At 42.6% G+C, this 26705-nt stretch overlaps 1 protein-coding gene across 3 annotated transcripts in view; it reads left to right on the forward strand.

Moving 5' to 3' along the window:
* LOC121271670 (branched-chain-amino-acid aminotransferase, cytosolic-like) overlaps window positions 1-21853 on the forward strand; it is a 44479-nt gene extending 22626 nt beyond the window's left edge. The window contains exons 4-11 of one of the 3 annotated variants that reach the window (XM_041177795.1): window positions 1287-1397; window positions 1970-2089; window positions 3900-4063; window positions 8482-8624; window positions 9029-9114; window positions 11329-11469; window positions 13485-13559; window positions 17122-21853. In XM_041177795.1, coding sequence (XP_041033729.1) covers window positions 1287-1397; window positions 1970-2089; window positions 3900-4063; window positions 8482-8624; window positions 9029-9114; window positions 11329-11469; window positions 13485-13559; window positions 17122-17163 — 882 coding nt within the window. In that variant the 3' untranslated portion in view covers window positions 17164-21853. The remainder of the gene's footprint in view (window positions 1-1286; window positions 1398-1969; window positions 2090-3899; window positions 4064-8481; window positions 8625-9028; window positions 9115-11328; window positions 11470-13484; window positions 13560-17121) is intronic. The other 2 variants (XM_041177796.1, XM_041177797.1) reach the window with 2 other exon arrangements.
* Window positions 21854-26705: the final 4852 nt, after the last annotated feature.

The raw sequence follows: 26705 nt of genomic DNA on the forward strand, positions 1-26705 counted from the left end.
AAGCGTGCTCCGATTAGATTCCTTACTGTTGGTTCTTCACAGCTGCAGGAGCCAGGCACAACGGCTGTTAGGCAGGCAGGAGAGATGAGCACACACCTGCTTTTGGGAGGGGTGACATCCTCAGGCAGACAGATGGAGAGAGCTGACCATCTTTTGGGAGCAGAATGAGACTGGAGCCCAATGATCCCCTTTTAATTGGGGTGGGGGGGAGGGGAGTGGGGAGAGAGTTGGACACAATGGAGCCTTAGAACAAACAGCCCATGGTAATTAAAAGTGATCTGAAAGCTGGTTTCCAGCACAGTTGCCCTGTGCCGCTATCTAAATCGCTTGATTCAAATTATTAGATAATTCTACTTTTAGCAAATAAAATGACCAAGAGACATCAGCTATAGACTGCATATAACTCTCTTAACATTGTATTTCTTTTGAAATCTTTTACTGAATAACAAGATATTCCAAAAACAAATTTTTGGATAATCACAAGTTTCCAGTGCTCTCTTTGGACAGGATCAGTTCCCCTTTCTCTCTCTCTCTCTCTCTCTCTCCTCTGACCAATGCACACTTGCTTGCATCTCTGGGTGCAGAGAGGACTTGAGACAATTAAGTGTCTCTCTCTCTCCCCCTCTGTACCTGTGACCTGTTCTAAAAACAGTTAATGTTTTAGGTCAGTGACCTTTGGGTAAGGTCATTGACCTGAAATGTTAACTCTGTTTCTCTCCGCAGATACTGCCTGACCTGAGTATTTCTAGCATTTTTTCTTTCTGTCCTCAGCAAAGAGGAGCCCTTTGTCTGGGTCAAGCTGGCAGGGCCTTGGCAAAGTGGGAGGTGGGCTGGATTGGGGGTGAGGGTGAAGGATGACCTTTGGGAGCATGGGCTTCTCCAGTGGGCACAGGGAACCTGAAAAGGCGGTTTTTCCCCCCCCCCCCCCCCCCAATAGCAGCCTGTAAACTAAAGCTGTTGGGCTTCCCACAATGGTGTGAACCTTCAACTACCACCTGGCGCTGCCACCCTTCCTCCCCCCACCCACCCCTGCCCCGCAGCCCCCTCCATCCCTGTGTTCTCGCAAGATGCATCACATTGGCAACAGCTCCCTTGAGTCAATAGCACTCACTCACTCCTATTGATACCATGGTTCTGAAGGGAGGTGAAAAAAGATAAATGAGCTGATTGGGGTGTAATTCTGTAAGTATATTTTATGCTCTTGGGTGTTACAGTTGAAGTCATTAAAAGACTGCAGTACAATTTGAAGGCAAATGTTTTTATTTCTCTGCTCTTTTCTCCAAAAGCTGTTTGAAGGTATGAAGGCTTTCCGAGGTGTAGACAACAAGATTCGCATGTTCCGACCTGATTTGAACATGGAGCGGATGCATCGATCAGCACTCCGAGCCTGCCTGCCAGTATGTAGGACACAGGACATTTGGACGTATTCTATACCGATTGCATAAAGAATGAAAAAGAAAGATGTGCCTTTACATGGTGCCTTAACATATCTCACAGGAACATCTCAAAGTACTCTCTCTCAATGCATGATTGAAGTGCAGTGACTGTTATGTAGCCAAATATGGCCACCATTTTGCACTATTCTGGTTCTACTCCAGGACTTGAACACTAATGCTGTATTGAGGCAGTGCTATATTGTCAGAAATGTCACCATTCAAATGCAATATTAAACTAAGGCCCCCACTTGCCTGTTTGCAGATCAAGCCCATGGGTACAAAGAAAAAGCTCATTTACACTAAAATAACAATGTGTTTTAATCCTAATCTCAGAAAAGCCTACCAGCATGGTGCTCTAATATTCAACAGCATCCGTTCTCGTGGCTTATCTTTTTTCTGACTGCGGATTTGGTGCAGTAGCCTGCTGTTGTACAAGTTTTCTAAATGATTATTTCTGTGCATGTTGCCCTTTTAGACTGTAGTGGTTCTGCATTCAGTTTCGGAGGAATGCTAACATTTGCTTATACTTCTAGGACTTTGACAAAGCAGAGCTGGTGGAGTGCATTCGGAAACTAATCGAAGTTGACAGAGAATGGGTTCCATATTCTGATGCAGCAAGTCTCTACATTCGGCCCACCTTTATCGGAACAGAGGTATAAAATCCCTGTTCCCAGATTGTTCTGTTATGTCTAGAATATTGTTATGCAAGCTTGTTTAACAGATTCACCTGCCAGTGTTGTTTAATCATGCATACATTAATCATCCATACAGAAACAAGCTACTGGCAGCATTCCGCAGGGATTGTTCCCTCCAGGACACCCTGGTCCTCTCCTCCATCACCCCCTACACCTCAACCCCCTCCCACGACACCTTCCCATGCAGCCGCAGAAGGTACAACACCTGCCCCTTTACTTCCCCTCTCTTCACCGTCCAAGGGCCCAAACAGTCCTTTCAAGTGAAGCAGGATTTCACTTGCACTTCCCTCAATTTAGTCTACTGCATTCGCTGTTCCCAGTGCGATCTCCTCTACGTTGGAGACCAAACACAGACTGGGTGACTGCTTTGTGGAATATCTTCGGTCTGTCCATAAGTATGACCCAGACCTCCCTGTCGCTTGCCATTTCAACACACCACCCTGCTCTCATGCCCACATGTCCGTCCTTGGCCTGCTACGATGTTCCAGTGAAGCTCAACGCAAACTGGAGGAACATCTTCCGACTAGGCACTTTACAGCCTTCCGGACTGAATATTGAGCTCAACAACTTGAAATCATGAACACTCTCCTCCGTCCCCACCCCCTTTCCGATCCCCTTTTTTCCAATAATTTATATAGATTTTTCTTTTCCCACCTATTTCCATTATTTTTAAATGTATTACCATCCATTGTTTTATCTTTACCTTTTAGCTTATTTCGATCCCTTCCTTCCACCCCACCCCCACTAGGGCTATCTGTCACTTGCTTGTCCTGCTTTCTACCCTTAATGTCATCATTAGCACATTCCTCAGCTAATATCACCACCGTCAACACCCCTTTTGTCCTTTTTGTCTATGACATCCTTGGTAATCTCTTTGCCTCCACCTAATCACTGGCCCTCTTTTCAGCTCTCTCTGTCCCACCCCCTTCAACCAGCTTATCTTCCACCTCATTTCTATTTTTCTTAGTTTTGATAAGTCATTCGGACTCTAAACGTTAACTGTATTCCTCTCCGCAGATGTTGTCAAACCTGCTGAGTTTTTCCAGGTATCTTTGTTTTTGTTACTGGCAACTGATCATTGTTTGGGTATCGGTGTCACAAGATCTTCCTCCAGTGGGCTAGAATCTCAAATTTCAGAATAGCCGGGGTGATTTGTTCTTGTGAAGCCAGCACTGTCACAATAGCTACCAGCTTTAATCGTCTTTCTCTCTCCATTGTACCCTGAATAATTTACTCCTCATTTCTCCCCACCATTTAAAGGATTCCTTAAAACTGATCTTTTTGAGCAGGCTTTCAGTGCATTGCCCAAATTCTCCTAATCTCACTCTCTGCTTTCAATGTGAAGCATCTAGAGATATTTATTGGGTAAATGCACTTTACAAATCCAAACTACTGCTTGTCCAGTTCCCTCTTAATTGTTTTTATTGATTCAACCTCAGCAACTGGCTGTGGTAATACATTCCTTTGTGTGAAAATAATTTCCTCTGACCTTATCCTTTGTGCATTTAGTACTAACAAGTGAGTGAATCAGTCTTGTCACTGATTCACTCACCAGTGCTATATGTGATCACATGCCATGTATTTTCTCAAATTCTTAATCTTCTGTGCTACACAAATAATCAGCTCATTTTTGAAGTCCCTGCCATAATTCTCATCTCTAATATTGTGCTCATGCATCTGATCAGCAAGATGTTTTGCTCTCCATTAAACATTTGAAAAGCTGCAGGGAGTGGAGAACAGTTTCACATTACCACATATTTTTTCCCAGCCTTCCCTTGGGGTGTCTCGAGCTGACCATGCCCTACTCTTTGTTATCATTGGGCCTGTTGGACCCTACTTTGCCACAGGAAGTTTCAACCCTGTCTCATTGCTTGCTGATCCCAAGTTTGTACGTGCTTGGAAAGGTGGCGTGGGTGACTGCAAAATGGGAGGGTAAGTGATATTAAAAATGTAAAAATTACATTTGAATGTTTACTTCAATGTTTCTGAAGGCATGATGGAGAGAACTCCATGAAGTTACATGGTCTAGCAGATAAGGTGCCACTCTTGTGGTCTCGGCCTTACAGTCCAACAGCTCCCACAAATGATTCCCTGTCTATGGTAAAAGGGCTCCCATTGCTGATTTATAATCCAGTTATCACTGGATGGTGCAATATGTGGCATCAGGTGAGCATTGAATTTGGTTTAAAACATTTCCTTAAATAACCTGCCAGCACTTGCTCTCTAGGCATACATTTGGAGAATGGCCATTTGAGATCAGTGTCAATGGGATCATAGCTTAAGACATATTGGCATCAACAGGAGAGGAGTTTCTTAGAGCTAACTTTAATTGTGAAATCCAGTTACCAACCCAATAACTAAATTTTATAATCCTGATTTACAAACCTGACCCATCAAATGTTTTATTTCAGTACAACCAGTTATCTACAGCCTATCTACAGTTTCAGGGTGAAAGATTTTTCTTGGGGCTAGATTCCACCTGTAGTAAGGATATATGTGAAAATAGTCAGTGCAGGAAGTAGCACAGAACATTTATAAAATTACAATACAATCAAGCAGTCAACATGTTTTTATGAAAGGAAAATCATATTTATATAGTGAGTTCTTTGAGGATATAAAAAATGGGATCAATAAAGAGGAAACAATAGAAGTAGTGCATTTGGATTTCCAAAAGGCATACAAGAAAATAGGAGCAGGAGTAGACCATTCGGTTTGTTGAGCCTGCTCTGCCATTCAGTGTGGTCCTGGTTGATCTTGGGCTTCAACTCCATTTTCCTGCCCACAACCCATATTTCTTAATTTCCTGAGAGTCAAAAAATCTGTCTATCCCAGCCTTAAATGCATTCAGCAATGGAGCATCCACAACCCTCTGGGGTGGAGAGTTCCAAAGATTCGCAGAACATTGGATGAAGAAATTTCTCCTCATCTCAGTCCTAAATGATTTGCCCTTATCCTGAGACTGCCCCTGTGTTTTAGATTCCCTGACCAGGTAAAACAATCTCTCAGCATCTACCCTATCAAACCCCTTTGGGATCTTGTAGGTTTCAATGAGATCGATTTGGTGCCACATAAAAGGTTACTACACCAGATAAGAGCTCATGCTCTTGGGGGTAATATATTAGCATGGATAGAGAATTGGCTAACTGACAGTCAGTCAGGATAAAATGGGTCCTTTTTTTTTTGTGGATGAGATGTAACTAGTGGAGTGCCACTGGGATCAGTGCTGGGGCCTCAGCTATTTACAATCTATATTAATGACTTGGATGAAGGGACAGCCTGTATTGTAGCCAAATTTGCTGCTGATACAAACTTTGGTAGAAAAGCAAATTGTGAAAAGTACACAAAAAAGAATCTGCAAAGGAATTAAGATATGTTTTTGTTCATTCATTCATGGGATATGGGCTTTGCTGCATTTATTGCCCATCCCTAGTTGCCTTTGAGAAGGTGGTGGTGAGCTGTAGTCCATGTGGTGTAGGTACACCCACAGTGCTGTTAGGGAGGGAGTTCCAGGATTTTTGACCCAGTGACATTGAAGGAACTGTGATATATTTCCAAATCAGGATGGTGAGTGGTTTTGAGGGGAACTTCCAGGTGGTGGTGTTCCCATCTACCTGTTGCCCTTGCCCTTCTAGTTGGGGGAGGCGATAGCGTAGTGGTATTGTCACTGGACTAGTAATCCAGAGACCCAGGGTAATGCTCTGGGGACCTGGGTTTGAATCCTGCCACAGCAGATGGTGGAATTTGAATTGAATAAAAATCTGGAATTAAAAGTCTGATGATGACCATGAAACCATTGCTGATTGTTGTAAAAAAAAAAAAAACCATCTGGTTCACTAATGCCCTTTAGGGAAGGAAACCTGTTGTCCTTACCTGGTCTGGCCTACGTGTGACTCCAAACCCACAGCAATGTGGTTGACTCTGAAATGGCCATGCAGGCCACTCAGTTGTAACAAACCACTACAAAGTCACGAAAAAGGAATGGAATCGGATGTATCACCCAGCATCGACCTAGACACTGGAAACAACAAAGACAATCTCAGCCCTGTCGACCATGCAAATTCCTCCTTACTAACATCTGGGGGCTAGTGCAAAATTGGGAGTGGGGTGTCTCAGACTAGTCAAGCAACAGCCTGACATAGTCATCGTCACGGAATCCTACCTTTACAGATAATGTCCCAGACTCCTCCATCACCAACCCTGGTTATGTCCTGTCCCACCGGCAGGACAGGCCCAGCAGAGGTGGTGGCACAGTGGTATACAGTCGGGAGGGAGTTGCCCTGGGAGTCCTTAACATCGACTCTGGACCCCATGAAGTCTCATGGCATCAGGTCTAACATGGGCAGGGAAATCTCCTGGTTACCATGTACCGCCCTCCCTCAGCTGATGAATCAGTGCTCCTCCATGTTGATCACCACTTAGAGGAAGCACTGAGGGTGGCAAGGGTGCAGATGCACTCTGGGTGGGGGAATTCAGTGTCCATCACCAAGAGTGGCTCGGTAGCACCACTACTGACCGAGCTGGCTGAGTCCTAAAGGACATAGCTGCTAGACTGGGTCTGTGGCAGGTGGTGAGGCAACAAACGAGAGAAAAACATACTTGACCTCATTCTCATCAACCTGCCTGCCACAGATTGATCTGTCCATGTTAGTATCAGTAATTCAGGGCTACAGGTTGACACTTCATTTTTAGGTATGCCTGGTGTTGCTTCTGGTCTGCCCTCCTGCACTTCATTGGAGCCAGGGTTAATCCTCAGGCTTGATGGTAATGGTAGACGGGGGGATGTGCTGGGCCATAAGGTTACAGATTGTGTTCAAGTACAATTCTGCTGCTGATGGCCCACAGTACCTCATGGATGCCCAGTCTTGAGTTGCTAGATGTGTTCGAAATCTACGCCATTTAGCACGGTGGTAGTGCCAAACAACACGATTGGAGGGTATCCTTAATGTGAAGGCGGGACTTCTTTTCCACAACCACTGTGGTAGTCACTCCAACCGACACTGTCATGGAGAAATGCATCTGCCATGAGGTCAAGTATGTTTTTCCCTCTTTTTGGTTCCCTCACGACCTGCCCCAGACCCAGTCTAGCAGCTATGTCCTTTAGGACTCGGCCAGCTCAGTCAGTAGTGGTGCTACTGAGCCACTCTTGCTGATGGACATTGAAGTCCCCCACCTGAAATACAACCTGTGCCCTTGCCAACCTCAGGGCTTCTTCCAATTAGTGTTCAACATGAAGGAGCACTGATTCATCAGCTGAGGGCGGGTGGTACATGGTAATCAACAGGACGTTTCCTTGTCCATGTTAATTGGGCAAAAATTTGGCAGTTGGAGTATAATGTGGGAAAATGAGAGGTTGTCTACTTTGGGAAGAACTGAAAAACAGAATATAATTTAATTGGAGTGAGACTGCAGAATGTTGCAGTACAGAGGGATCTAGATGTCCTTGTACATGAATCTCTCAGCCTGCAGGTACAGCAAGAAATTATGAAGGCAAATGGAGTGTTGCCCTTTATTGCAAGGGATGGAGTAGAAAAATTGGGAAGTCTTGAACATCTGTACAGGGCACCAGTGAGACCACATCTAACGTACTGTGTATTGTTTGTCTTCCTTATTTAAGGAGTGATATTGAAGGCAGTTCAGAGAATTTCACTAGGTTGATTCCTGGGATAAAGAGATTGTCTTATGAGAAAAGGTTGAGCAGGTTGGACTTCCGCTCATTGGACTTTAGAAGAATGAGAGGTGATCTTTATAGAAACATAAAAGGTCCTGAGAGGACTTGACAAGGTCAATGCTGAGAGGATGTTTCCCCTCAAGGGGGAGTCTACAACTAGGGATATAGTTTCAAAATAATGAGTCTCCCATTTAAAATAGGGATCAGAAGAAATTTCTTCCCTCAAAAGGTCATTAATCCTTGGAATCCTCTTCCCCAGACAGCAGTGGAGGCTGGTCCATTGACTATATTCTAGCCTGAGTTGGACAGATTTTGATGGATAAGGGGGTTATGGAGTCAGGCAGGAAAATGATGGTTAGGCCTCAATCAGATCTCCCATGATTTTATTGAATGGTGGATGGGCTCAAGGAGCCAAATTGCCTACTCCTCGTATTTATGTTCAGGAATAAATGCTTAATCTTAACTGTTAATGTGATTAAGTTTCAAATTATTCTGATTTCTAAGACTGCTGTATAAAGTCCCGTTGATGCTGCTTGTGGTATGATATTTTAAGGTAGATGAAACAATCAAATCTATTTCCAATCACAATTGTTTGCATTTTATGCTCTTAACGTTGTGAATAATTTCCTCACCTGAAGGTGTAACATCTAATAGAATCCTTTTCTCATTTCTCGCTACCTAGAAATTATGGTCCTACAGTCTATGTTCAGAATGAGGCTCAGAAACAAGGCTGCCAGCAGGTTCTATGGCTCTATGGCGATGAGCATGAGATCACAGAAGTAGGAACCATGAACATCTTCGTTTATTGGAAGAATGAGCAAGGTGGTACGTGACCTGGCAACTCCAGCTCCACCCAACCTGGCTTTTACATGTTTAAAATGTGTTATGTCCTATTCTACCAACACCACAACATTTGTTTTAAATTTTCAGACTCCTGAAAGGCCAAGCTTGGTATTACCTAATGACGACAGTTTCTGATTCTCTTCATCTTTGTCTTTTTCCAGCTTTTTAGCTGTCCTGCACCATTGGCCTTGGCTTTTCACCTGTGCTGCTCAATAATAAACAACAGGTTACAGATTTTAACTGAGCCAATGAAAGCTCCCTAGTTTCAAATCCCCAGTTAAGATGATGGTGAAAGAACCCTAGCCACGAATAGTTGCTGTTGAACTGATTTTGGTCAGTATTTAGGTTTTGTTGCTTGTTAAAGAATCCTACATTTCTTTCTTCAGAGGTGGAATTGCTCACTCCTCCACTGGATGGTACAATCCTTCCAGGAGTCACGAGGCAGAGCTTGCTGGACCTGGCTCAACAGTGGGTATGTTTGCATTGTGGTAACCAATCTTTATTTGATGTGTGTTTACTGGGAATATATGATATACTTTGGCAGAGACTGTGGAGTAGTGGTAATGTCACTGGACCGGTAATCCTGGCTATAACACACATTGCTGGAAAAACTCAGCAGGTCTGGCAGCATCTGTGGAGAGGGAAAGAGTTAACATTTTCATTCTAATGACTTTTCACAACTGGAGGAAGTTCTTGCCAAAGATGTTGCCAGATCTAAGTGTTTGCAGCAATTTGTTTTTATTTCAGATCTCCCAGCATCCAGGGTATTTTGGTTTTATTTATGGTAATCCCGGCTAATGCTTTGGGTACACTTGTTCAAGTCTCATCATGGAAGCTGGTGGGACTTTAATTCAATTAATAAATCTGGAATTGAAAGCTGGTCTGTAATGGTGGCATGAAACCATCATTGTCTTAAACCCATCTGATTCATAAAGGTCTTTTTTAAGGAAGGAAATCTGCCATCCTTACCTGGTCTGGCTTACAAGTGACTCCAGACCCACAGCGATGTGGTTGACTCTTAATTGCCCTCTGAAATGGCCTAGCAAGCCACTCAGTTCAAGGACAGTTAGGGATGTATAACAAATGCTGGGCTTGCTAGCAATGCCCATACCCCTTGAAAGAATGAAAAAATACCAATCACCCATTTACAGATCATTTGGGATTCTGTCAATGATTTTATTTATCATTTTCCCCATTTATTCTGTCATGTCCTTCTAGATGTGCCTATCTGTCACCTACTGCCTGCTACAAGGGCAGGTCAGAAGCTGGGAATTCTGCAGAGTAATTCACCTCCTGACTCCCCAAAGTCTCCACCATCTACATGGCACAAGTCTGGAGTGTGATGGAATACTCTCTCCAGTTGCTTGGATGAGTGCAGCCCCAACACATTTGAAGCTTGACACCATCCAGGATAAAGCTTGCTTGATTGGCACCCCATCTACCACCTACAACATCCACTCCCTCCAACACAGTGGCAGCAGTGTGTACCATCTACAAGATGTACTGCATCTTTGGCTGCACCTTCCAAACCCATGATCTCTACCAATTGGAAGACGAGCAGCAGATAGATGGCAACACCACCACCAGCAAGTTCCCCTCCAAGCCACACACCATCTTGACTTGGAAATATATCGCTGTTCTTTGCTGTCGCTGGGTCAAAATCATGGAACTTCCTTCCTAACTGCTGTGGGTGTAACTACACCACATGGACTGCAGCAGTTCAAGAAGACAGCTCACAACCACCTTCTCAAGGGCAACTAGAGATGGGCCATAAATGCTGACCTAGCCAGTGACAGCCACATCCCATGAATGCCTTTTTTAAAAAAGGCAGCAGTTGAATAGAGTTCCCAGCTGCTGCCAGCTAGTTTCAAAATGTCAATAGGATTATCTACACCACTGGATTCTTGGTAGGAATAAAGTAGCAATGATTCTGAGCAGTGTTTCAGATCTGTCTTGGGTTCTGCGTCACAAGCCACCCTTTGAAGTGGACCTTGTATCCTCTACGAACTGCCCAATATCTTGCTAAACAATAGCTTGACCCTGGGCATTAACAGTAAGACCACCGTAACACCATGATCTTCATGTCTGTTTCTCCTCCCTTTGGAAGGCAAACTGAAAAACATTTTAGTGAGGTGTGGTCAATTGTAAATCAACAAACTGATTTATTTTGTGATTTATATGAGTAAAGAGTATATAGTTTCACAGAAAAGCTTGACTACTTTCAAAATAACTAACTTTACAGGCTGTTGCACTAACTGGCACTGACTTGCTAAACAAGGTGCTTTGCCTCATCATTGTTCCAAATTCAAACCTACCGCACTTTTTCTTGCTGAGAGGAAGCCAAAATCCTAACAATTTTTGTCCCTCCCTCAGCTCCCTGCTGATAAACTATTAATTATGTTTTTGAAGTGTAATTTAAAATAAGGACACTTCACATTTTGATCAAGAAACAAATTGGTACTTTTATCATTTGGGGATGTTGTTGGCAAGTTCAGTTGTTGCGTATCCCTGGCTGGCCTGACAAAGTAGTGATGGGTCTTCATGAACTGCAGTGATCATTCAGTGATGTTAGGTAGGGAATTGCAAGATGTTCATTATGTTGATGAAGGAACAATTAATGCAGGTTAATGAGAAGTCATGGACTAGACTGTGGGTCCAGCACTATTGAACTTTTGTTTATTTTCAGGGTGAATTTAAAGTTTCAGAGCGAGGGATGGCAATGTCTGAGCTGATCAAAGGACTACAAGAGAATCGAGTGAAAGAAGTTTTTGGCTCTGGTACAGCCTGTGTCATCTGTCCAGTTAGTCGGATCTTGTACCAGGGTCAGGTGTGTCCCTTTTTTTTAAAACATCTTTTATGGAAATTTTTGCAGACCTGATGAACAAAGTGTAACAAGCAGAAAAAGAAATGAAAAAAGCCAAACAAGCAATTCATGAAGCAACGAACACAATCTATCATTCAGCTTGGAGGGACTCCAGAATCAAAGGATAATAATTCTGACATCTCCATTGCTCCAGGGCATTCCAGATATCTAAAAATAAACAATTCTGGCCTAAACTAGATTTCAGCATGTGCAAATTTAACCCATTGGATTTGCAACAAGAGCTCTACTTTGTTTTAATGGGGAGACAAATCCCAGCATTTTTGGTTCCCATAATGCATTTACATGCACCCCCGTTTCTCATAAAGCACTGTTTACACACATATAAAGGCCATGTCACTTTTAAATCACATTACATTTTTATAGGTGGGGTGTGTACCCACATTTTCCTCTAAATTTCTCCCCTCCTCTCTGAGAGCATTGACTCCTTGCTGAGGTGTCGTTCCATAGTCTAGAAGCCCTTAAGCATATTATCCAAAGGCCAATCCTCAAGTGCAAGCCAAGTGAGTTTAAGCAGAATCGTGAATTGTAAATGCCATTTACAACCAATTAAGATTCTCTGTTTGAAATGTAAGCAGGCACGCTGCCATGAAGGCATTGTATATTGTTCCCCTCACTGTCCACTGAGACTAACTATAACGCCCCAGTGCTAGCCCAGCTGAGGTCAGATATTGAACGTAGACTGGAGTTGGGCTCTGGCATCTTCTGGTGTTTGCAAATCAACTGAGCATTTGCTTTACCCATTGAAGCAGCCTCAGAGTTCCAACACTTCCCTGTCTCAGGGCTGGGAAAATTCAGCCCACTGTGATGGTAGGTAGGGAGAAGGAGGAGCCACATCAGGATGGCGTCTGCTGCATTCCTGCCACTGGGCAAGTTTTCCATGGGCATGGAATGGATGTCTGTACCATGGACACAGGCATCCAATTAAACTTTTTCAGACCCAATTAGGCCTTTTTTTTTGTGGGTGTGCCAGCATTTCTGTGGCAGTGGAGTGCTGTCTCTCCACCCCCCCCCCCCCCCACCAAAATCACACATGGAGTTTGCCATTCCTGTGGAGGCAGTCTGCCCCACCAGCAGAGCCAGAGACTCCATGCTCCAAAGAGGGGCCTGCCAGAAGGAAAGGTTGTACATACAGCCCAAAGTATGGACCTGAGGGGTTTCGCCTCCACTTTGAGGGTCGCAGGATCATACAATTTAGGACACAAAGGAGGCCATTTGGCCCATCATGTCTTCAGCCCTAATAACTTTAACTTTAAATATGTGCCTCCATGTTAAGGCCCTCTGGCTCAGCAGTATCATGAACCCACCCATTATTCTTAATGTGGGGTCAGTAGCATAGTGGTAATGTTACTGGACTAGTAATCCAGAGCCTGGACAAATGCTTTGGGGGCAGGAGTTCAAATCCCAGCACAGCAGCAGACACATGGGAACACCACCTGGAAATTCCCCTCCAAGCCACTCACCATCCTGACTTGGAAATATATCGCCGTTCCTTCACTGTTGCTGGGTCAAATCCTGGAACTCCCTCCCTAACAGCACTGTGGGTGTACCTACACCACATGGACTGCAGCAGTTCAAGAAGGCAGCTCACCACCACCTTCTCAAGGGCAGCCAGGATGCTGGCCCAGCCAATGAAGCCCACATCCTGTGAACAAATTTGTAAGAAAAAAAAAGTGCTGGAAAAAAAGTATAAACTGTCTTTCTCTCCACGGATGCTGTCAGACCCGCTGAGTGTTTCCGGCACTTTTTCTTTGTTTCAGATTTGCAGCATCCTCAGTATTTTGCCTTTATATTTGGAGAAAAAAAGAAAACTGAACATCATATGCTAAATGTCAAAGACTCTCATAATGGAACAAGTTTAAAAACGTCATCATGCTATGCAGCAACTTTATTTTTAATGTATGTTAATGATGGAGTTCTGTCGATAAAGCAATTCTTTAAATTTTTTTCTCTTTCTTTAGAACTATCACATTCCCACCATGGAGAATGGCCCAGAGCTAGCTAAACGTTTCCTGAAGGAACTAACAGATATTCAGGTAGAAGTTCAGCATATTACACTAAACTTTGTAAAATATCTAACTGACTCCCAAGATCAAGGTGATAACTGCATATAACTTTGTATAGAGTTTCATACAAACGAGGAGCAGGATTAGGCCATTTAGCCCCTCAAATCTGCTCCGCCATTTAATAAGATCATGGTTGATCTTGATCTTTGACAGTAACCTGAAATCTGCATCCTGCCTACCTATCACCCCCTTACCAAGAACCTATCTACCCCGCCTTAAAAATATTCAAAGACTCTGCTTCCACCACCTTTTCAGGAAGAGAGTTCCAAAGGCTCATGACCCTCAGAAAAAAATTTCACCTCATCTGTTTTAAATGGGCAACCCCTTATTTTTAAACAGTGACTCCTAGTTCTAGAGGAAACATCCTCTCCACATCCACCCTGTCAAGATCCCTCAGGATCTGATGTTTCAATCAGGTCATCTCTTACACTTCTAAACTCCAGTGGATACAAGCCTAACCTGTCCAGCCTTTCCTCAAAGACAATCCCCCCCAATTCCTGGTATTAGTCTGATCAACCTTTTCTGAATTGCTTCTAACACATTTACATCCTTAAATAAGGAGACCAATACTGTACATAGTACTCCAGATGTGGTCTCACTTGTGCTCTGTATAACTGAAGCAGAACCTCCCTGCTTTTGTAATTAATTCCCCTCGCAATAAATGATCACATTTAATTAGCTTTCCTGGAGATAGTGCAAATCTGGGACAATTTCTCTCTCTCTCTCTCTCTCTCTCTCTCTCTCTCTCTCTCTTCTCTTTTCCCCTCCCCCACCCAACCACCCAGTGCTGTTTTAAGGAAAGTGCAAATCTGGGACAATTCTCACCCCCCCCGCCCCCATAGTGCTGTTTAAGGAGAAGAGACTAAGTGTGGTAGCAGGTGAGTTTTCAGGCCGGCCATGACGGTGGGCTTTCCTGCCATAACATTCCAAACCTGCCACATTATGCATGCATTCCTGGGAAACATGCCATTTCCATGGTGGGTGGGCTGTCATTCACCTGCCACACCATCACCCTGCCTCTTCATCATGCCAGGCACCACATTTTAAAGTACAGTGCTCAGGACTGCAGCAAAGAAAACATAGCCTCAAAACACAAGCAGACTGCAGCCCTCGAGTGCCTTTTAGACACTCCGGCCACAGGAGGGACAGTAACATTACCACTCCGGCTTGGTAGGTGATGGCAGTGGTGATCAGTGCCAGTGCTGCACAGAAGAGGCTGGCCATCCAATGCAGATAGAGGATGAATGATTTCATCTGTGCAGCCAGGGTATGGCAACCATCTTATCACTCTAAAGTCACACACTCGAGGCCATCACATATTCACTGGCATCTCACTTGCTGCCAGTTCAAGGGACATCACATACCCTCATATCTCCATCTGGCCTCATCTCCTCCAGAAACTGCTTCCTCAGCCCTCCTCATCTTGAGGCCATTTGCACAGATTGACATGTGTCCCCACACACACCCTGGGATACCACCTCCCCCACTTCCCCAGTACAGCCCTCGTCCTTCAGCCTCTTCCCTTGCCTGAGGCCACTACTCCCCCTTCCCCAAGCAAGCCCTAGCCCTGTAGCCGTTTGAAAATCCACCCAGATATGGCTGACCTAGTAGGTAAAGACCTACCTGTGAGCTCCCCTGAAAGTGATGTGATGCTGTCTGTGAAGCCTGGCGCTGATGACTTGAGTGTTAACCAAAGCAAGGTAGGCAAACAAACTTGGAAGTCCCGAGTGAAGTGCAGCTCGCCGGGTGCATGCCTTATACGTACTGTTGTGAAACACGTCGGCGTGTTTTCCCTATGACATGGGCGGACAATCTAGCCGGGGGGGGGGGCAGGTGGAGATGAATCCTGCAGGCTGGCCTTGTAATGATGTGCTAATGTCTGGCAGTGAGGTTCCCGATGTGGCCTGTTATCAGCAGGTTAAGCGGACGATCGCAAACTGTTTTCACGCCAGTGTGAAACCGATCATGCCATATTGTCTGCTCACTCCACCGAACATGCTGGTGGGCTCGGAAAATCCTGGTCTATGCCTTTATAAAGCATTCCTTCTAAAATGGAGGAAACGATCAGCCAATGTATGTATTGGGTGTATTCCTCCTTCCTCAATGTTAAAAATATTATCTTCAGCCCAGAGATCAGCCAGCTCTGTGATGCCGCTGCCCATAAGGTGCTCTAGAATGGCTGCATGGGTCACAACAAGAGTTGACCTTTTATCTGTCTGGAAGCTGACCCTGAGACTTATTACAGGAAACTAAATTACCATCTGGAAGTGCAGAGCAAAAGACTAGCATTTTTATAAAAAATACTAATTTTTAAAATATCATTCTTGGGATATCGGTGTTGCTGGCAAGGCTGGTGTTTATTGTCCATCCCCTGAACTTTGACAGTTTGAAACCATGATTTCAAGTTGAATTACTTCTGACGCAATAGGGTTAACCATGTGTGAAACTGAAGTCACCTTGGCCCAGAACTGCGGACTTCCTTCCCAAAAGGACAGTCGTCAATTATTATTCTTTTACTAGAATTCCATAATTCACATTTCTAAAGTTACATTTTGAATATAGAATCACGGGTACCCTGAATGGGATATACTCTAGCGTTTACCTTCCCTCTAAAGGGAACTATGGATTAAAGTTTTCTCTTAGACTTAGACTCCAGTACGTTTTCTCTCTTCTCTAATCCTATCAAGTAGCTGAGGATCATTCCAAATGGCAGGTGCTCCATGGGATATTTTAGTTTAAAGATGTGCAAGGCAGACACTGGTGGACTGGGGAGAAAAATCAGTTCTAGAACCTTGGATTACTTTATCAGGAGGCACACAGCACTGATGTTAAAAGGTGGTGCCATTGACTGAGAGATTTACCTTGCAGAGTAATCACTCAATCCTCTGGCAAACTAGGGTGGGGGTATGGGGAAAAAGTGAGGATGACAGCTCTGGGATTAACAATTGGAGATGCTAACACCTTTGGAATTTTGTACAGTGGGAAAGTATGTATTCTATTGAGCAATTTTTCTTAGTGCCTTAGGGAGAGAGGGAAACTGAGTTCTGCTGGTTTTACTGTTAAGCAGGTGCTAACTGCCCAGTTGGCACTGTGCCCAAGCGGGCATTCTTCACACATGAGCCTGGTGTTTGTGAGCTGTTCAACAGTGGAAGGAAACCCAAGCTAACTTGATTCTGTCCTTGTCTGACAGTGCCATATGTTTTTCAGCAAAAGTGACTAATGTTCAGGGATGGAAACCCTGGCTGATTTTTCTCCTCACTTTCTTACTCCAGGAGTCCCCAGGCCAATTGTAACACTTCAGCTGTTGCCCTGGCATAGACCAGGGAATCTGGTTTGTCTGGCACAAATAAATGTTGGATGTGGTATTTAGTCACTCTCCTGGAAAGTGAGAAAGATATCAAATCCACTGCAATCCTTTACCTGAATCTAGTGTGCGATTCTCTGCTGTCAGCATTATAACTAAGGTGTGTTATGGGGAGGGAGAATTGATCAATATAGTATGATTAAAAATATAATTGTATTCTAATTTCAGTATGGCCGGACTTCGAGCAACTGGACTCACCTGGTCATCTAAGCACTAGAGATCTGTTTCCCATTCCTCTCAGTCCTGAGTCAGATGCCATCTCTGTGTCACTTTGTGTTAGAATACGTGGTATCCTTTGTGTTCCTCAAGGAAATATCTGACATATTACTCAATTATAGATTTAGTCAAAAATTTGGATTCAATGGTGCTATCTTTTTTAGATTTATTATTCTGACTAAATATATATTACTAATTGCTTCTCAACTATGTTTCTGTTCTTTATGGAATTTTGGAAATTAAATTCTAATTGATGTCAGTGACTAGCCAAAGGTAGTGCTACCAAAGTGCTTGGAGTTACTGACCTTGGTAAAATGAGAAACTCTTCACTCCAGACGTTAAAAGAAATCATTCATGCTGGAAGAACTGAGGAATGTTTGTCCCTTTTGCACCCTTACCTCCTGTCTGTTAGTTATAATAATCATCACTTAAAGCAGAAAATGTGAAGAAGTTACAGCACATCTGTCAGTGCCTGGAACAGGAATGTCAGTTTAACATTTTGGATCTACACTGTTACACCTGACCTCAGAACACTAAGTTAACAAGGCCTTTTTGTTTCAGATATAGATTAATCTGCTGTGCAGTTTGTATTTTTAGACCATAATTCAGTTTCTCATTCTTATTCCTATAGATATCAGCTGCAGGATTCTGAGTCTCATGGTTTTGCTGGGATAAGTACCAAGAGTTGAGCAGGCTCACTGACTGTAGGCTGCTGAGTCTCCTCCACTGGGTCAGGCTGTCTCTGAATGCAGCCTTCTGCTGTCTCTAGAGAATAGGAACACCTTTGCCATCACATTATACTGAAATTGTTCTTTCTATCAGCATGTTCTCTCTGCTTCTACACATAAAGGCTGCTAGGATGGTGCTAAGTTGTTGGTGGTTGCACTGACCAGTACAAAACATTGTGCATGTAACATTTTTAATGTAAATAATTCAATATTCAACAGCTCCTTAAATTTGACTTTTTCTGTATTGCTGTGTTCCTTACTAAATCAGGAACATATTTGCATTTCTCTGCTTGTGCCTCACTGAAAGACCCTGAAGATACACAGAAACATGGATATTACCATCTGGCATTTTTTTCCCCTGCTTTTAATTTTTTTTTCCCCCTCAAAACTCTCCACCCAGTATTGAGTGCCTGGCTTCCATGCTGTGCTTCCTCCTTATAGATGATTAAGGTTATAGCCTTTGGGGGGGTGGGGGGGAAGAAAAAGTTCAACAACAAATTTGATGAACAAACCAAGGTTATGATGAAGGGTCATAGACCTGAAGCGTTAACTCTTGTTTCTCTCCACAGACGCTGCCTGACCCGAGTGTTTGCAATATTTTCTTTCATTTTGGATTTCTGGAATCTGGCAGCATTTGCTTTTGTGTTTGACAAGCCTGTTGTGCTGTTCTGTGCTGCAGTGCAGTGACTGAACTCACACATATAAAGAAAGCATGAACATTGCCAATTCTTAACTAGTCAGTCAGCACCTGTAAGAGGCAAACAGGTTAATAAGGGCGGAGATGTTGCATAATTCAACATGAATCTCCCCACAAATCTGACTTTTCTGATTGTGAGCACTTTCAATTTTTCCCCTGGTTGTTTTATGCTCTGACATCTCCTGTTCGTGAACAGCACTGTGAAAGTCTCACAACCCAGTCCATTAATGGTATAAGTGAGTAAAATTGGTACCACTCCACAATCTCTATCAAGTAATAGTAATGCAGTAGGCTTCTTCCACAAACCCCATACCATTAAACCCAATCAGGTTTAATATCTGGGACTGCCCTTTGTCACCTCCTTTTCCCTTAAATGTTTTGTGGTTCAGTCTTTGATCTGTGTAGGTTTTTTCTGTTGCAAAACAATTGATCTAGCAAGTGAGAAAATTTCATTCTTGGTTAACTTCAATAGTATTTTGTGACCTTGTGTATATCTGCGTGTCTTAGTGTGACTGTGTGCACCGAAATGTCTGTTTTTCCAATTTCTTAACATGTCCAAGTGTGTATCTGCATGTCTGTCCAAAAGCAGCTCTGCATGCGTGCACATATTCATGTGTCCATTTGTGAATGTGGATATGTACATATAATCCATATGCATGTCCACGTGTTTGTATATTTACATGTGTATATAAACAGTGTCTCATTATTACTGCTTACAATATTAATTCAAAAGCTGCATTTAATTCAGTTGTTATGCCACAAATGATGCAGAACTGCAATTTTGTTTTAAATGCTGATGTTGGGGCTGTAGGTTTAACTCCTTGAACTGGTTTTGGGAACAGCTGAGATTGTGCTCTAGTCTTAGCTGGGTTGACGAGGTTTGGAAATGAAGAGGTTTCTTTAATTTCTGACTGGTCAACTCCAAAGTAATTGTTCCAATTATGCCATCTACTAGCTTTCTAAACTCTTAGCTAAGCTATGCAATCTTCAACAGTATCTACATGAACTATAAGGAGAAATGCACACCCGCCGACCTGAATCTAAATGATGCACAGTGATGTCAGAACGCCTGCCCGACGTCACCGTGCGCCATTTTACACATCGGCGAGTGGGCCCTGCACTGCTCACCAACCGTAAAATTCTTCCCTTTATTTCACCTTATGGCCCTTCCCAACCTCCCAAACATTGATATTCATAATTTTCACTTTATCTAGGGCATTTTAAAATTATTCTGCATTATCTTCTGACTCAATGCTTCAAGCCTTCAGTTTACTGAATTTCTTTCTACACCTCTCAACTGAATCACTAAACAGAGCGTGGTATTCCCCATAGTTAGATGACCAGCTTGGGGTGGGGTGAGGGAGAGGCTGGAACAGCAGGGATGAAACCTCAGTCAGCCAGTCTATTCTGCCCACTAGTGATAGCAGCAGCTGTGGGGAGTTGGAGAACAGAAGCACAAACAACATGTTTTGAGATGTTAGTGTGAAGATCAGGCCTTTAATCCAGTAATCCAAATACAGCTGTTGGAAGGGAAAGTCAAACCTAACAACACACAAACTAATCAATCCTTTGCTTCCTGCCCATAGTTCTGTGCTGGTGAAGGAGGAACAGTGGTCAGGCCCCATGTTCATTCCAGTGTTTGCACCTCACATTGTCTTTAATTCTTCTTCAAGTGGAAAGATGTACCATGTAGTAAAAATCCCAAGTGATTTTAATCACCTTATGCTCTCTTCAAATCAGACTCTAAAATAGTTTTGAAATTGTCATGTTTTTTTGTAGCCTGATTTCTTGACTAGAAAAATATATTCATATTTACTGTGTACAGCTAGATGTGTGTGTAGATACTTCTTTTAGAAGTAACAAAAAAACTCAAACACAGAAAATGCTGTAAATACTGGGTGGGTCCACAGCAGCAGATTGAGGTAGAGACTGTATTAGGTATGATAAAGGGAGCCACAAAGCTGTACTGGCGTTTCTTGGCTGTCCTGTGCTGCATTTTATAGTTTTACCTCTATAATTACGGGTTTGCTTCATTACAGAGGCAAGTGTGAAAAGCCAAAGGGAAAACGTTTTGCAAAATAAATTGATTTATGTAATGTGTGCAGCAGTCAGCAATTACTTTAGTGCAGGTACTGAATGTGAGTTACCGACCTCACTCTGCAGGCTTTAGAAACGAAGAACTTCAACTTTGGAAATGTTTTCCTGTTTTTTGAACTAAGATTGTTAATCAGGTAAGAAAATAATTTTTTAGGGTGAGACGGAGCGCTGGGAATGGAAAGATAGTGGGTGGAGAATCAGAGGGTGGAAGGTTAGTGTGGGAAGGGGGGCTATGTGGAGAGGTTAATGTGTGAGTGAGATGTACTGTAAGGGCAGCTCTTGTCGCTGGATGGTTTTTGATTAGAATCAAGAGAGAAAAACTGTTTCTGTCAACCATTTCTGTCAAATCGTCATAGGTTGAAAAGGTTGAATTCAGCTCGGGCATTGTTGATCCACTGTCAATCTGGGTCAAGTTTCCATTTACTGCTGTGCTCAATGGCATTGTTTAATGTTCGAACATGTGCTGAATACCTCCCAACAAATGCTTGTTGATGGGGTTCAGGACTAATTCAAGGTCTCTGCTAGATCTGAAATCTGTCATGAGGTGCAAGGCAGGATCTTGGTTGCAGATTTTCTGATTTATACTTTACTGTGGCTTTTACAGTGTATTTCCTCTTCATGATTGAAAGGTTTAGTTCAGTACCTAATTATATGTAGTTTTCAAATGAAACTTATTGCTGTAATTACCATTGGAGGCTTTAGGCAGCTATATAAGAGTAGATCAATTGACGGACTGCTGTTAGATTGGAGTTGTTCATTGCAGTCATACCTGAATAGCCAACTGGCAGCTTGGGATGTTACAATTTCTGTAAATAAACAGACCACCATCTCCAAAACCTGGGTTATTTTGAAAGCTTGATTAAATATTCAGCTATTTATAAAATATGCAGCTTCATCTTGTTTTGCTAGTTTTTCATAAATAGCCATTTTCTCTTTTAAAGATAGTATGCCTGATGGTAGACATGTGTCCGTGAGTATATTTGTCTATCACTGTAAATGTGTGACTGAGTATATTTGTGTACCTGCTTTGAATTCTGCCTTTGATACCTGCATGCTGTTTATTAATCTGCATTCATTTCATTGTCAAAACTGTTATGCACACTTGGACTGTTATCGCATCCTATTGCTTGGACAATTCAAAAATAAAACCATAAAAATTAAAGGGTGTTGTATGGTTTTATACTGAAGTGTTGTGTATGCACACCTTAGCTACACTGAGGTGCAGTTATTCACCTAAATGTCACTGGTCACACCAGTGATTAGCCAAAGATTTTTATTAGCACCAAATCATGGGTAAGTTTGTCTGCCTACCCACACTGGATTTTTGCACTCATCTTTAACTGTACCCATTTATAATGGGTACATTTATACAGAAGATTTGGTCCAAGTTCTAATGGTGAGGTCAGGGAGTCCCCTCCGTCGGTTTTAAAATGCCAGACAGGTGGTCTCAAAATGAAGGGGAATGATTCAGAGGAAATGTTTCCCTCATTGTTAGGGAGAAATTAAAATTGCTAAAAGAGAATACAGTAAGAATTGACTGAAAAACCATTAAAATCTCCAGGCAGACATGGCTGCTAAACATATTAAGAGCTGAAGATTACCAGATGAACATTGCACAGAGTCAAACTGGAGAGATAAGTATGACACAAATTAGATTAAGTGTACTGCCCTCACATAGGGAAGGGGCAGATAGTTTTAGCTTAGATATGGGAAGATGAACAATGGACAGAGGGGGGCTTTGATGAAACACAGTCTTGAGTTGTAAGAACCAAGGTCTTTGCGTATGTGTTTTAATTTTGATTGGATAATATAATGTATACATCCTTTAGAATAATTGGTTAGCAAAATCACCTGTTTATGTACTCAACAGGATAGAGTTAGCATGGGACCAGTGTGTTGGTTACTGATTGGATGTATTCAGATGTACTCAAGTGTATTATGATAAAAAGTACAAAAGTAATGAAATGTAATCAATCTGGGAGCTGGGTCTTCATTCTTAGGAATGATTGCGGCTCCCTTGCATATTCTTGAATAAAACCGGTTAAAGGAAGCCTGAATCTCTGTGGTTACTGTGTGATTGGTGAGTGTAACTTCTCTTCAACTGGCCTATGTGGTAGTTGCAGGATTGGAGGTTGGTGTAGTCAGCAGGATTCGCCTGGACCTCTCCGAAGGCGGAACAATGATCTGGTGGGTATTTTCATTTTGAAAGATACACTCCAGTTGTTCATGTCAGACTAGAACAGAGGCCTAATAGGGCATATCTAAACGTTTTTGACCAGGGAGATTCGTTGGCCAATTGAGACGGAATGTCTCGAACTGGGAGTCCCTGTTTAATGTGTGAATGTGAGTATGACTGAGAAAACTGAACTTGAGTTTGTTGCAGAATGGGGAGGTGAAGGAAACCATGTCCCTTCACCTCACCAGGAAGCATAAAAGCTGATCAGAATGAAACAAGAAGGTTGGTAGCCGAGCAATTCCTCCACACACACACACACACACCCCCCCCCCCACTCACTCTCTAAGGAGCGGTGGAAAGCTCAGAATAACAATAAAACTGACAAAGCTACAGTACTCATTTTGAGTCTGTATTTGCAACAAACTAAACTAAAACAGAAATGTCTCAGTCGAGTTGCAGCGGCAGATCGATTTCTCCGAGGCCACCACCCATATTGGGAATATGTGGAAGGATAATGGGGACTTGAAAGTTTCCTTACTGAATTTTTGCAACTTAAAAGAAATGAATTGTTCTGAGTTTCAAGAGCTTTGTGCTGAAGAGAGAGAGAAGGGGGTATCCCTAGGGGAGTTAGAAAATGACGGGCAGGAGCAGAGGGAACGTGAACTTCAGCAAGTTTGTCTCTTTTTAGGTGGAGCCTCCAAGATCCCTTTTATTCCCCCAACTACTACTTGAAATTTCGTTCTGAGTTAAGTTCAATATTATAGGAATATAAATACATACCCTATGTTTGTGTGCAAGGAAGCATTTGTATGTGAGCTTTAATGTGTTTTCTTCCCTCAATTGTCATTTGTGTGTAGTTGAGCACTTTAGAGTCGAAAGCCCCATATTAGATTAAAGGAAAAGTATATTCAAACATTCCAAGGTTTTGAGTATAAGGTTTGAGTTGAGATTTCAGGCAAAAATACCAATTTGAAGGTAGTGTAAAGATAAAACAGGGTTTGCCTTTGTTTGAGATGAACCAACCCTTTCACCATCCCCTTGCAGATTAATAGAGGGTAACCCTTATCACCAGATTCCAAGCTGATTGGGATTGATACATATGAGTTAGTATTCTAAAATTGAGGAAAAAAATTATCTGATTCAAAAGGATCCTAGGAAAACCAAAAGACATAAACACATGGTCTAGGCGGTTCCAATGGATAAAAAGGGGTTTCTTTTGAAGAGGTGAATTAAATATTAAAGGAAATCTGCATTCCAACAGCACTAATTTAAATTTGGGACAATCTTGATGTAAAGTGCAGTGTAATTTAACAGGTTACTTTTGAATAATGAGGATGCTATCCAAAGATAAATGTCAGTAAACCTTACTTCTAATCTGGATACAAATCATTACACATGAAAGAGGTAGTTTTAATTTTGATGGTGTAAATTACAGTTCTTACAAAGTTTAAAATTTGAGGTTTTGGTTCTTGATAAAGTTCTCCAAAGGGAATTTTCATTTTAAAGGGTTTTTGACAACAATTGGCACTAATTCAAATACTGCAAGCTTTTGTGTTTGAGTCCGTTCCCAAAATGTGAAGTTCAGCTTAAGACCTTGACAAAGTTTGGCAGAAATCCAATTTTTGGCCGAGTTATTGAATCTGGTATTTTAAAAAAAAAAGTCAGACATAGTTTAGTGGGTTACTTTTGAGACAAAATGTTGTTTGAGAGGAAGATAAGGAAGCAAAACATGCCAATGCCTGACTTCTGTTTTACAACTGTTATGAGAATACTTTATTGGGCTGTAAAGTCTCTCCTGACAACCTGAACGAGATAAGATAGTAGCTTAGTAACTCGAAACGTTGACTCTTTTCTTCGCCGATGCTGCCAGACCTGAGTTTTTCCAGGTAATTTTTTTTGTTTTGGATTTCTAGCATCCGCAGTTTTTTGTTTTTACATTATATAAGATAGTAGCTGTTGCATGTGTAAAATGGAACGAGGAAAGGATTAAGGGTAAGGAGAAATAATACTTTTACCCATCTTGTGGTAAATTGTTAAGGGAAAGCTGAGAAAAAGGCTAAATAGATGTATTAAAAACAAAAAAAACTGCGGATACTGGAAATCCAAAACAAAAACAACAATTACCTGGAAAAACTCAGCAGGTCTGGCAGCATCGGTGGAGAAGAAAAGAGTTGACGTTTCGAGTCCTCATGACCCTTCAACAGAACTCAAGTTCTGTTGACGTTTCGAGTCCTCATGACCCTTCAACTCTTCTCCACCGATGCTGCCAGACCTGCTGAGTTTTTCCAGGTAATTCTGTTTTTGTTTTAAATAGATGTATTACTGACTATAATGTGCTTGTGAGCTATAAAGAGTAAAACCACAGGATCAACACCCTGATGACAGGCAGAGTTAAGCAGCTCCCAAAGAGAACTGCCACTGGAAGTGAAGATAGCGAGCCATTGAAAGATAGGATAAGGTGCATTTGTAGAGTTGTGTAGACAGCTTAAGGAATTGAGGTCCGACATGAGGCAGCAGCAGGAGGTAGAAAACTGGAAGGAGTGGGGGGTGCCTACCCCGATGGATTCAAATCAGGGAACTCATTTCACATGAGTCATTGAAGAAATGTGTAAACTTATGGAGATTAAAACAATTCCATATTCCTTACCACCCCCAGACTTCAGTTCATCCTTTCCACCACCCCTGAACTTTTTTTAAAAAAAAAATCTATAGCCAAAGCAATTCAGAAGACAGGGAACAGCTGGGCCGTCGTACTGCCCAGTATTCTGATGCGTCTTAGGACTACACCAAATAGGACTACTGTGTTCACCCTATTGAATTGATGACCGGAAGGGCCATGCAATTACCTGAAGGAATTATAGTAGGAGGAGGAGATGTAGGGCTGCTGAAAGGAAAAATACGGGACTATGTAAGGGAACTAAGTAAGCAATTACATGAGTTGAGAGAGGAAGTTAGAGACTGACAGATGATTAAGGATATGGAAACAGGCAAATCCATAAAGCAAAAAACCACCCCCCCCCCCCCCCCCCCACCGAATGGGGATATAAGGTGATGGGCAGGGTGAGCCCTGAGTGAGCAGGGTTTGGCCCAGATGGCATGATCATGAGGTAATTATGACAGGTGATCTGTGTGCACCTGTAGATATGAAAATGGGAAATAAATGGAGTCATTACACATATATAAAGATATATGATGAATCACCAAGCAGTAACCCAGACAATGGGAGCCAATGTTAATGTTTCCACAGGTCAGTGATCCTGGCTATGGGTGTGTCAGTGCTGGCATAGGAAGCACCAATGGTCAAAGCCAATAATGACTCCTTGGGCAGTAAGTACTACTTTGCCAAGGAGGAAGTGGGGAATGGATAAGAAAACCCAATGCCTGGATTATGGATCAAGTCACTACATGGACACATCAAACGAATAATTAGGAACAGGACCCCCACGTGTGATCAGAGTTGTAAGAGTACTTTACATTTAACAGCACCAGGGCAGCTAGTCCAGCTAACACCACTCGAGTGTAACAACAGGAACTTCACGGGATGGTGGTACTTACCCAAGGTTAAGGACAATAATGAACTGACACACATACATTTTTGAGGATACACCCCAGCAGGAAATACACACCCAGTAACACCTCATTAAGCATAAGTATAGACGTGAGAGGTGGAGTAATGAGAATTGGGATTTATGACAATAGAACTGGACTGGGTTGGTAGCTTGGGGGATGTAGAAAATACGCGCCCCCTGCCAATTTTTCATCAACAAACATTTGGATGTATCAAGAGGTTAATGTGACCCCCGGATGGACAGATCTACTTCCCTTTGTTTTGGAACCG

The sequence above is a fragment of the Carcharodon carcharias genome, chromosome 31 (assembly GCF_017639515.1).
Source record: "Carcharodon carcharias isolate sCarCar2 chromosome 31, sCarCar2.pri, whole genome shotgun sequence".
NCBI classification, from domain to species: domain Eukaryota; kingdom Metazoa; phylum Chordata; class Chondrichthyes; order Lamniformes; family Lamnidae; genus Carcharodon; species Carcharodon carcharias.